A 12,888-nucleotide genomic window follows, 5' to 3' on the forward strand; every position below is an offset into this window, starting at 1 on the left:
TCAACTTCCACCACCCCCTTCCTCTCCTTCTCTACCTCTACTTTGTCCCAATTCCAAAATGAGATTTCCCACTGGAGTATGCTCTCTATCAATTCCTATATATATGTAAAAATATATGTTAATAGTTAATACTAAGCACACTCTATTGTCTCTGAGATTTTACATTTATTCAATAAATGCTTACAAAAGTGTTACAAACTTCAAATTCTTCCTAATACCCTGAGGGAGACAGAGGTGAGCAAGATGTGGACCTGGCCTTCAATGAAATAAAATCTATAGAAAACTAATTCTCACACAAGGCAATCTGTGCTAAATGCCACAAGGAAGATATAAATAAGTACTGGAGGGAATATTTTTCATTTGGAGACAGAGGTCACACAAGGCTTCATAGCAGAAGTGACATCTGGGCCTAAAAGAATGGGGAGAACTTCTGGGGGTGGTTAAACATGGAAATCAGAAGGAAGAAAAACCCTGTAAATGGAATGTAGCAAGTTAAGAGATTGGCTAGTAGGAATAGAGAATATGTAGGGGAGCAGAGAGGATTGATTCTAGAAAGGTAGGTTTGGGTTAGCATATAAAGGGCCTGGGATACTAAGTATTCCAATGTCTCAGTATAATTTAGCTGTGGTGCAGGCTCTATCAGTGGATATAAGCCACCCCTGGATGATACATAAAGCAGTTTAACTCTTCAGGGCAGAGACATCAGGAAAATAGGAATCAGAATCGGGTTCCAAACTTTTTAGTTAACTATCCTCAGTTTATCTCTCTTTCAGTTCACTTACATTCTTTTAGATTTACAAAATTACATAATTGGGTCTACACTGAATAACATTACTATCTTGGTAAATAAAGCATCAATCTACACTCCTAAATAAAATGAACACCTTCTGGCATTTTTACAAATAGGCAGGATAGGAGATTCTGCACCTTACTGCATGGATGCCCGTGCCATGATGAGTAGACAGAACAATCACTGATCAAGGCAAGACACATTTTGAAAGTATAATATTGTCTATTTCCCTACAGACATGCTGCACATTGCCCACATATAGTGCATAATGGCTTTTCTAACTTCTTATTAGAGAACTAACCTTTTGAGTACAGTAGGTGTTTCACTTACTCTAACCTTTTACAGAGCTTTTCTACAAATATTTCTAAAGCAAGATAAAATGAGTCTTATTTTAAAGTTATTTAAAGGTTTTTTTAATATGTTTAAAGTCTTAAGAAATTTTAAAGTCTTGGTGAGTAGTTATCTTGTATTAGCGTCACAGGATTCTTCAGAATTATACAATATACACAGTAGGTATCCAATAAACATCCATTGATTGATGGGCTTTTATACCACAATCCACAGTGCTTTACATTTTGTCCAAGAGAGTACTATTGGTTAATATCCATAAATGCATTATCCCTGAACCACAGTGAAGAATTCTTATCCTGCAGTCCATGAATAGGTTTAGGAAATCGAAATCCCTGAAGTCCTATGGCATGTTTGCACTTATACAATTCCTGAGGGGAGAATCTGTACAGTTTCTGTTTTCCTTTCAGGAGTCTCATCCAATCCATAACTTAAAAAGGTTAAGAATTATTGTCCTCGGTTATAAAAGTAAAAAGTTAAGGAACTTTGTAACTCTAAAATCAGAAGTTTTTTCTATCTTTAAACAAACCAAAATAAGGAACAGTAAATTTAAGATATTGCTCAATACTATATCATCAATTTAAACTATTTTATACTAAACTGAAGACATTGGTCAACCTGCAAAGAAAAATAAGTAATTTTTTTTCTTGGACATTTTCTAGAGAGATGCTTACATGACTTCAACATTATAGAATTTGATAAACTCTAGCCCTCAGATTTCTCACCAGTAAAATGACAAAAATTGAACCAGAATAATGCTTCCCCAAATTGTGATCAACAAGTTTTATAGTCGTATAACTAGTTCTATACAATGTTAATAGATAGTCCAAAAAATATGGCATGTTTGGGAAATGTTGGGTTTACCAAAATCTTAAAAGATTCTTTTTACAGGACTCCTCAGAACTACTAATATACAAATATGCAAAATAAATCTTCAAGGGAGAATGGTGTATCTAACATTTTCCAAATAAATTTGAGCATAAAACTTTTTTCTAGAGTAGTGCTGTCCAACAGAAATATATTGCAAACCACACATGTAATTTTTAAATTGTCTAGTAATCACATTTTTTAAAGTAAACTTAATTTTAACAATATATTTTATTTAACCCAATATATGAATAATATTAACATTTCAACACGTTAAAAAATTTGAATGAGGTTATTTACATGCTCTTTTTCATAATAAATCTTAGAAATCCAGTATGTATTTTACATTTACAGTACATATCAATACAGATTAGCCAGCTTTCAAGTGCTCAATAGCCACTAGTGGCAACTATAGTGGACAGTATGCTATAGAGCATCTTACAGGGCCAATGTGCTAAAACTCTTTGGGAAATGCTACAAGAGGTAATCTTTCATGTTTCTTTTTTTATTATTCTTCACTGCTATGCAAACACATGCACACACAAACAAGCTAACTTCACTTAGGAATGTCCTTGATAAAGCAATGGAAATTATTCATTTATTATCTTAACCCTTGAATACATGTATTAAATATTCTGTGTGACAAAATGGACAGTACATAAAAAGCACTACTGTTGCAGATCAAAGGGTGGTTTTCTCCAGAAAAATAACTTGATTGGTTGAGTTTTAGCTGAAGTGCTTTTTTTTTCATGGAACACCATTTTTACTTGAAAGCAAAATTGACAAATTATGGTTATTCAAAGTTGGTATTTGGTAAACATTTTCTCAGTGAACCAAGTGTGTCTGTCAAATCAAGGAAAACAACTGAATATATTTGTTACCTATGATAAAATTCAAGTTTTCAAGAGAATCAGAATTTTGGAAAACTTGTATACATCACTGTGAGCTTGACTGTTTCCTGTTACTTAAATGCTTTTCTGCGTAGTTTGGTGTTGCTTTTTAACAAATATGATATCTTGATATTATATAACGAAATGTCAACATTTAGAAGATATGTATAATCTGGAGATCCAATTCTTTCCAAATGACCAATGCATGTTACAAAACCATCCATGGGTAGATTCCATTCAAATAAGACCAATGGAGTTTTAAAGGAACAGAATACAAAGACTTAACCGATTTAGTTTCAAATTACATATTGCAAAGAAACTTTAAGAAACTACAACAGGGCATTTTAAGTACAGTGAAACTATTCTGTATGCTACTATATTGGTGGATACCTGACATTAAGCATTTGTCAAAACTCACAGAAGTATATACATAGAGTGAGCCTTAATGTAAACTAAGAACTTTAGTTACTAAAAATTATCAATAATGGTTCATCAATTTTAACAAATGTATCACATCAATGCAAGAAATTAATAATAAGGGAAACTGTAGGGGGGTGGACTATATGGGAACTCTTTACATTCTGTGCAATTTTCTGTAAACCTATAATTATTCTAAAAATAAAGCTTATTATTAAAAACAAAGTTAACTGACAGTTTCAGATTTCACATTGCAACTAAACTTTCAGAAACTAAATCTTGTCAAGTTTCGATGTAAAACCAAAGAAAAATACCCACAATTATCTGAAAAGGCTATAGTATATGCCTCCCTTTTCCAATGACATATCTGTAAGGCCAGATTTTCTTCATCTTCTTCAACCATATGACAGCAGATTGATAACAACAGCAAATAGAAGATGCCTATTAATCTCTATTAAGGCTGAAATTATAAAGAGTTTTGCGAAAATGTAAAAACAATGCCATTCATCTCACTAAACTTTTAGTTTGGAGGAAATTATAGTTTTTTTAAAGTATCATTTAAATTAACATATAATAGCTTATTATTGTATTTTAATTAATAAATAATTTTCCCAGTCTTAATTTCCATTATAATAATACTGATAGATATAACCCATAAAACAAAAGCTCTTAGGGAATCTCCAATAATTTTTAAGAGTGTAAGTCCAAAGAACACAAAGTTTGAGAACTGCTGCACTGGAGTATGGAAGCATCTCTAATTTGCACACATAACATTACTAGTTCCTATAAACCTAACTCAGATATTATGGTAACATATATCTATGACATGGCCTATGTCTTGGTAAATAATTCAAGACTCCTATGGGAATGATACCTGAGATGTTGTTAGCTTTCTTTGTTTTTCTCTGGCCATATTTTAATCTCCTAGAATGGGCGTCTGCCTATGGTTTAGAAGCAGCCAAAGGTTCATGTGAGAAAAAAGGGTTAAAAGCAAAAAGTTTCTGCTTATAAAACTCATAATATCCTAAAACATTTGCTGAATGCCTCACAACTTATTAAGTGAAGCCATCTATGAATGCAAATGCTGATTAGCAATTTGGCAATAGCCCAACATTCACAGAATTCACATAGCTTTTCTTTAAACCAGTAGTTCATACATGATTAATTAGAACATCTCATTTATGTAGTGTGCACTTTAGCTCATTACTCTAAGTAAAATTCGTTAAGTATTTACATTTAGATAATTAAAATCTGGGTACACCCTTAAGAAAGATGCATACACTTTAGGCAAAGTGATTTTTTTTCCCTTTATACCACTGAAAGTAAATTACAGCCTCATTTACAGCATCATCTGTACCAGTTTCAGAGCAGAGCACAGTACTGTCTCTTCTCTCATTCCATAAAAGGTAAACATTTTTTAAGAATATAAATGCAGCAAGAATGATCAAATGATTGTAGTTGTTTTGAAGAGCCACCAAGCCACATACTAGCAGTGATGTTGTTTATAAGTGGGTTGTTCACTTCAAGTATCTATCATCTCAGGAAGTGGATATGGCTCAAGTGATTGAGCTCCAGCCTACCACATGGGAGGCCCTGGGTTCGGTTCCTAGAGATTCCTGGAGGAGATGAGCAAGACAGCAAGCTGGTGCAATGGGCTGGCGCAGCGAGCTGATGCAACAAGATGACATAATAAGAGACACAAAGAGGAAACATAATGAGAGCAACAACAAATCAGGGAGCAGAGGTGGCTTAAGCAATTGAGCACCTCTCTCCCACATGAAAGGTCCCAGTTCGGTTCCCTGTGCCTCCTGAAGAGAAGACATGCAGACAAAGAGAGTACAAAGTGAATGGACTCAGAGAGCAGACAGGGAGCGCAAACAATAGGGGTGGGGGTGGGGGGAAATAAATAAATAACAAATCTTTTTTTAAAAAGTAGATCAGCCATTTTCTAGATGTTCGTATAACCTCGCAAGTAACTAGTCCAGTATTACTAAAACACTTAGGTCAACAATTCTTGCTGTTTTAGAATAAAAACATTTGACATTTAAAACCTTAAATCTTTAAATCTTAAAATCTTTCTAATCCAACCAGAATGAGATCAATATGCCTAAGAAACAGCCATAAAGATAAAATACCCATTATACCTCAACACTTCTTCCCTATTTGCATGGTTTAGGGGCCTATCTAATGGGGTTTTTGTAAGGCTATATTATATAAAGTATGTTAAGTTCTTTGCATAGTCTAGTACATAATTAATACTCAATAAATGACAGATATTATTGACAAAAATGGCAATTTTAAGAAATTCATATTATTGTGTTATTCTACAAGCAAATCAGTCCTACTCTGATTACCTATAGTTCTGCCTTCCCATTGCCTGAATAAATATAAACGTTGCTTCCAAAGTAAAAAAAAAAAAAGTATTCAAATATAAAATGATTTGTTTTATTAATCAAGTTTGTGTTCATACATAAAATTGGTACATAGAGGCAAAAAACTAATAGTAACTTGGAAAGGAATAAAAGGAAATACAAACACTCATTGTAGCCAAGGAAAATCCCTAGCATAAAAACCAACAAGTAGGGAAACGCTTCCCTTAGAGCAATGAATAACATAGTCTTGCTTAGGAACATGAACTATAAAGTTTATATCAGGTAATATTCTTTTGTCTTTGCTGCTTAACTATTAAGAAGAACAGCAAAATGGAATTAGGAGTTTACAGGCTGTTCCTCCAACCTGGTAACATCAGCCTCTTTTAAGCTGATAAAAATAAAATTGTTTTACAAGTGAAGGAGATTTTGCTGCCAAATATAAGCACATAACATTGAAATCCCTGAAAAGCAAAACGTTCAGCACTCTTTCTCCATTCCTCAAACAATCATCCAGTAGCCAGGCTGTACCTGATTAGTCTTGAGCACATATACACACAGGGCTCCAGTGCTTTACCTAATCTGAGGTTCCCACATGCTTGAGTAGGGTTGGGACACTTAAAATACTTTTACCTTCAGCAAAACTATTTCTCAATGTAATTATGGTAGATAGTTTTCAACATATGTCATCCCTATTATAGAAGCTGTAAATTACGAAGTGAATTGCCTACACATAAGCATTTATTTTGGTAGAAGCAAAGTGGGAGAGCTGCGTAGGGCATAACATATCTTTTCCCTTTTAATTGAGAACAAATGTCTAAATCAAATTCCATTTGCAAAAACCAGTATGTCCATCTCCTTTTGATAGGAAGGTAGAGGAACCAAGAAAGACCAGCTCAACTGAAAGACTTCATTTCTTAAAAAACAGAGCTTCTCAAAATAAAAACAAAAAACAAAAAGCAAAGTTTCTTAGGATGCTTGGATCAGGCTAATTAGAAATTCAGCTATAATAACAGTTAGGCCTTTAATCACAAGAGTCCATATGTGAAAGGTAAGGTAGCCCTATGGGATCTAAACCCCTTCTCAAATGGAAGCAGAGCGGGCATCACCATTCCCAAATTCCTAAGATAGAGGAATGAACAAACATAATGGGAGAATGCAACTATGGACTAAAGTGGACTTACTATTAGTCTAGTAATGGAAAAACTTGTATATTTGATATAAAGGCAGTGGTCACCAGAGGTTCTGAGGGGAGGGAGAGGGAAGAATAAGTATAACATGGAGCATTTTTAGGACATTGGGTTTGTTCTGCATGGCATTGCACTGACGTACACAAGCCATTACACATTTTGTCAAAACCTACACAATTGTGCAGTGCAAAGTATAAACCATAATGTAAACTGTAGACCATGGTTAGCAGCAATACTTCAATATGTGTTTATCAATTTTAACAAATGTACCACACTAATGAAAGATGATGTTAATGGGAGAAAGTGTGGGAGGGGAAGGGAAATGAAGTATATGGGAATCCCCTATATTTTAGATTTAACATTTATGTAGTCTAAAGCTTCTTTAAAAATAAATAAGCCTAAAAAAAAAAAAAAGAAAGAAAGGTAAGGTAACCACATTTTTCAAAACTTGTAGCTTGTCAACAAGAAATCTGAGAAGCAACCAGATTTGTCTCTCAACTAGAGCCAATGCACCCAATACAAAGAATTATAAGACAGTTTGCTGCAAGCTTTGAAGATTATGATATTCCTGCTGGGTGTCAGAATCAACAAGAGAAAAGTAAACCAGTTCTGTTTCCTTTTGGGTGGTAGTAATATTCAAGAAACTTACTCTAATACATATTTCATGTCTAATATTTCAAAAGCGATAAAGGAAATTTAGATGGCTATTACCAAGTATCATGAAATGAGTCAATATCAAAGGCACAGATGATCAAAAGACATTTCCTAGGAAGGAAAAAAATACCACAGGATTTTAAAAACAGTACCATTCTTAAAACACACACATAGAACTGAGCCTTGCAGCTTGGATTTAATTTTGCCCAAACTATAAATAGCAGTAGTCTGCTTAGGTTTGTAAATGTGGCTCTGTTTATAAGGTACTTTAATTTACTGCAGAGGTGGTGTTTGTTAATTTTATGGCAATCTAAATCTAAATAGTCTTCAGATACATTTTCATTACAGCTTTGTTGCAAAACACAGTAGAGTGAATAGCTCTAAGATTCCAGTAGTTCATTTCTTTACAGAAAAAGACTCAACACGATATTATGACAAAGCCTCTGTCTTAACATACATATTCTTTCTATTTACTAATAAGCTTTCTGTCATTCAGAGTATCTGTGTTCACTTTTAGGAGGAAAAATATAATTTCTGGAAAGTGATTAAAAGATTCGTTCTTCCATCTCTTTTCTGTTCCCATTTCAAATGCAATCCAACGCGGACAAATCAAGTAAAACCAGAATGTTCCTAAATTATTTTCCAATTCTACATAGGTGGTAGCACAATTCAATGGAAAAGGAAGGCATACTGTCAGAAACTGATTTCAATGCCTAATTCTGACACTAAATAGATGTGTGACATTAAACAAATCACTTAACCTCTCTGAGTCTCATCTTCTCAACTGCAAAATGGAAATTACAGAAATGCCATTCCTTCACCTCTCTTAGCTCTACTGAGCTCTTCCAGAAACCCCAAAACATACACCTGAAAGGTCCAGCCCAGATAAAGCCCTTGCACCCTGAAATATGAAAGGCAAAGTTGACAGCCTTATATCAAAGTCGCTAATCCTATAACTTAGGGGTACCACAAACAGAAAAGCTATAAAAGCCAGCTCCAAACACAACCCAAGAGAATTAAATGCTATTACATCACTTCTAAAATAATTCAGAACCCACAGGAGAAAAACTGTAAGTTAAATTCAGTTGGAATCTGCCACTTAGTCATCATACCCTATATATTTGTCCATAATCTGCATACGTTTCATACATTTATATTTGTCCTTCTAAAAGTGTTAAAATGAGAAAAATAAATATAAATTTAAATGTTTTTATTAGGTTACTGAATATATCCAGAAATAAGCCTCATGATTAGATTTTTAAACTATTTCCAAGTTTGATATTTAACTCCCAAATAAAAAACACCTAATATAGATTAATTTATGAAGAACTTGTGTGCATGTGTGACTTTTTAAAAGGAAACAAACAAAACAACTGGTGATTCTGTTATTAGCTGGGACTAAGATTACTAAAAATTTCATGGGAATTTCTTAGAACATTTCTAAGACAATGAGGCTCAAGACCTTGATATTGTGTGATGTCAGCTTCGCCCAACTTCTAACAAGGCTATAAAGAAGAAAGTTAAGGACAAAGGGGTAAAAAAACATGACAGGAGAGAGTAAAAAAATTCTTAAAATTCCTCTAAAAAGTTGGAATATTTGGCTCTTAATATTATAGTACTTCCCATTCAAGGTGACTGGTGTTAACTTACCTATTAAATACAGATAGACATACTTAACTTAAAGTTGTGTGATCAGATTTATACTACAAATGAGAACCATTTTCTACTGTTTATGCCCAGGGTAACCTTTCCAATCATGACATTCTGTTTACTCTCAATTACTCATATGTGAAATCAGAAAGCTGAATTCTTTTTCAGGTACATATACAAAATATTTTTCTAAAACTCTGATTTGAACATTCCACACCAAAAATTATTCCCTGAAATGAGACTAGAGATGCAGAAAGTTCTATGCAGAAAAATAAATAGAAAACATCTTATAATATTAGTTAATACTTCATTTTAACAAAAAGCTCCTTAAGTCTTTCTAACCTCCCTCCAAACACACACCTTTGGGACAGAATTCAGCATTTCCTTAATACTTCCATATTCAGAATATTAGAAAATGCAATTGAAAAAGTAACATATACAACTGAAACTGTATGGGAACTTAGAAAAATAAAATAATCAACACTAAAGCTAACCAGTACCGTACCCACATCATACAAAAGGGTATGGATTTTAAGAAGTACATGCTTACATATTAAAGTATTTATCAGTGAAATGATATGATGTCTAAGACTTGCTTTAAAATATTCCTGAAATTTATAAGGGGCAGGGGGGAAGGGGAGAAGAGTGGGTAAGAAGACAATAATATTGGCAAAATCTAGGTGATTGGTATCTAGAAATTTCCTTATTTTAGGTTGAACCTTATGAAATTACGAACACATGATTTTTTTGTTTGTGCATTTGTTTTTTCCATTTGGTTGGGTTCTTTTTTTTTGTTTTTGTTTTTTAGGAGTTTCTGTGGATTGAACCTGTTACCTCTTATGTGGAAAGCAGGCTCTCAACCACTGAGCTACAACCACTCCCCACATAATTGTTTTTGACCTAAAACCTTAGCTATTTCACAGGGTTCAACTTAACACTACTCTATTTTTGGGCATGTTTTTAAATTTCCATAAAAATGTTTTTTAATTACTTTTGAAATAAGAATTCTTATCAAATGGGAATTCCTCACACTAAGAAAGATTTTAGCCTTAAATTAACAACTAAAATGTGTTTAAGATCAACTACCAATATTTTACCTTATTTCATTGACTTGCTTATTTTTCTCAACATTTTAACATCTCTGAAGTTTGGAAGCATTTTGCAACCCAAGGCACAGCCACAGTTAAATTGGCAGTGTGATTTTTTTCCTTGGTGGTACATAAAATAATGATGCAGCTTAAAATCAAAGATATCTTAGATCTAATGAAGTATGGTTAATATAATTGCTGAGAACAGCATTTTGAATCCCATTCTTTTTCTAACCAAGAATTTAGCACACAATACCTAGCACTCCCTGTCCCATGGTATCCATAATTATCCTGGGAGGTCTCCTCCTCAGAGAAACAGGCCAAAACTGATTACTCTGTGAAGTTGGCTCTCTCCCCTATAGTCTGGCACAATTAATAAGAATTAATTCCTAGGAGGATTCTGGCACTCACAGAATAGGAGGTAAAACTCACTACACAATGCTTCCCTTTATGAACAAAGCCAGTGCATAAATATTAATTATATAGAGCTTTGAAGATCACCAAGCAGTGAGGTTAGAGGGGAAGAATGGCTGCAGGTGTGGTAGAAAGGGTATGTGAATATGAGGAATGAATAAAACTAAAACAAGTAGATGGGACAAAACAGGTTTAACTTTACCTCCAAAATCTCAGTCTTCATTTCATTGAATCAAACAATTCACTTGGATTTTTGCACTGACCTTGTATTTCCTGTTTTAACACCTATACCTCACAACCCTCAGAACTGGTTAGCACAATCTAACAGAAAAGCAATAGAGGGTTTGTGCAGGACTATAAGAGTGGTGGCTGCTGACCTGTTCATATTTCTCCAGTTCTGTGTGATAGATTTGTCTGATCTGGGTCAATTTGGCTCTGTAATCTGAGTGTTCAATAGAGTTATCTGAAGAACCTCCAGAGGCTGCCGCGGCTGCAGCTGCTGCCGCCGATCCCCCACCTTTCTCAGGACCTGAAACCCCTTCTGCCAAAAGCATATTGTCCAGTCTCATTAGCTGGGGATCGGGAGGGTCCTCCTCCTGGGCTCCTCTGATGCTGAGACCTTCAAGGAGAGAGAGACAGAGAGAGAAGAAACAAGAAACAGAGGACAAACAGTGTGAGTATTTTGTTTATTAGAGAAAATGTTCAAACAACATCAGTGCACTACATTTCATACTGGGTAGTTCATTGTTTACATTTGAACGAGAAGCTTGACGAAGAGCGAAAATTCTTTTCAAAATAATATTTACATCCATCCTAGAATTTCTAATATCTTCCCTCCCTTGATTTATTCCAGATTGGGTCATTAGAATTAGGTAACCCTGGCTTCTCAGAATACTTTAAACACCAAGCTTCCCATATTTAGATGATATAAACATAAAAATAAGAAGGGTGTATAAAACTGGGGGTTTCAAGAAAAGAAGAAAATAAATTCAAGGATATAAAACAAGCCCATCAAAAGGTGTTACTCTGTTTCTCTGTACAATTGGAGGAACAGAGATAAAGTTTCCATAGAATAATTAATTTACAAGCTACAGCCAAATATGAGAAAATAAACAGGATTAGATGGACTGTCCCATCATGTAACTTCAGGTGAAGCAGAAAAATATATGTATTATGAGGTAATTAGCTATTCTTTAAAAATATATATAATAAAAATATTAAAACACAGGTAATTAAATCAATGTTAGTAAGCAATTGCCAGCAAATTCTAAAACCAAGGCGCTAAATACAGTATTAAAAATGTGCCACTGACATGGTAATACATTGCTGGGCATAATAGTCTCGATCTAATTTTCCTTTTAAATTGAGAACTTCCTAAATGATGCCCAGTCAGCAACCTCAACTGAGTGCTATAGATCACAGCTGACAATTCATAGGTTTAATCAGGTCACATAGGCTTTCTGCCAAGATGTTTTCAACAACACCAAAGACAAAGTTTTAAAATAATTATCATGGTATAAAAAGCACTGGAGTCATGACAGCTCAAAACCAGCATTTTCATTAATGTGTAACATAATTTAAAATCTCCCAGCCCAATTAACCTCTGTAAATCTGTTTAAAAGCAGTTTTCCCACACTAGTTACAAGGCATCTTGGGAGAGGGGGAAGAAAGGAAGTTGGCATATTGCATGTTTGCATTTCGATTCTGCCCTCTGCATCTGTGCCTGTTGTTTATCCACAGTGGTGCACACTCTGTGTCTAATGCAACTTACATGACAGTGACATCTATAAGCTGCCAAGTATTCAACTGAGAACCAGCTCTGTGATTTTATATGCTAACCTAAAACTACTATCAATTTAAGAACATTTCATTTTAGATTTCCTGAATTACACCCACAAATGACAGCGCTCTTGGTTCTCTGAACTCACAAGCTCAACTTTAATTTCCTCCCCCAAACACTTTAAGTTATCACTTTCATTTAAAAATATACTTCAGAATAATGTCAACTGGATACTAAATCTAGCATACCATAATTTAAAATTATATTTGTGGCCTGTTCTAAAGTAAACAAATAAGGTTAGAAACTATACTATCTTCAAAAAGTTAGATAAAAAAATAAAACCCCAAAAGTTAGATAAAATAATAAAAAAGAATTAGTATCAACACACTGCTGAAAATAAAAGATAGGCAAACATGAATTTGCTATTTCTT

At 34.0% G+C, this 12,888-nt stretch overlaps 1 protein-coding gene across 5 annotated transcripts in view; it reads right to left on the reverse strand.

Annotated features, from left to right (window-relative positions):
• Positions 1–12,888, reverse strand: part of PBX3 (PBX homeobox 3) — a 243,816-nt gene that overhangs the window by 63,907 nt on the left and 167,021 nt on the right. For all 5 annotated transcript variants that reach the window (XM_071216994.1, XM_012527126.4, XM_004463395.3 and 2 more), the window contains exon 3: positions 11,055–11,296. In XM_071216994.1, the coding sequence (XP_071073095.1) occupies positions 11,055–11,296 (242 nt within the window). The remainder of the gene's footprint in view (positions 1–11,054; positions 11,297–12,888) is intronic.

Source organism: Dasypus novemcinctus, chromosome 8 (genome assembly GCF_030445035.2).
Source record: "Dasypus novemcinctus isolate mDasNov1 chromosome 8, mDasNov1.1.hap2, whole genome shotgun sequence".
Classification (NCBI taxonomy): Eukaryota; Metazoa; Chordata; class Mammalia; order Cingulata; family Dasypodidae; genus Dasypus; species Dasypus novemcinctus.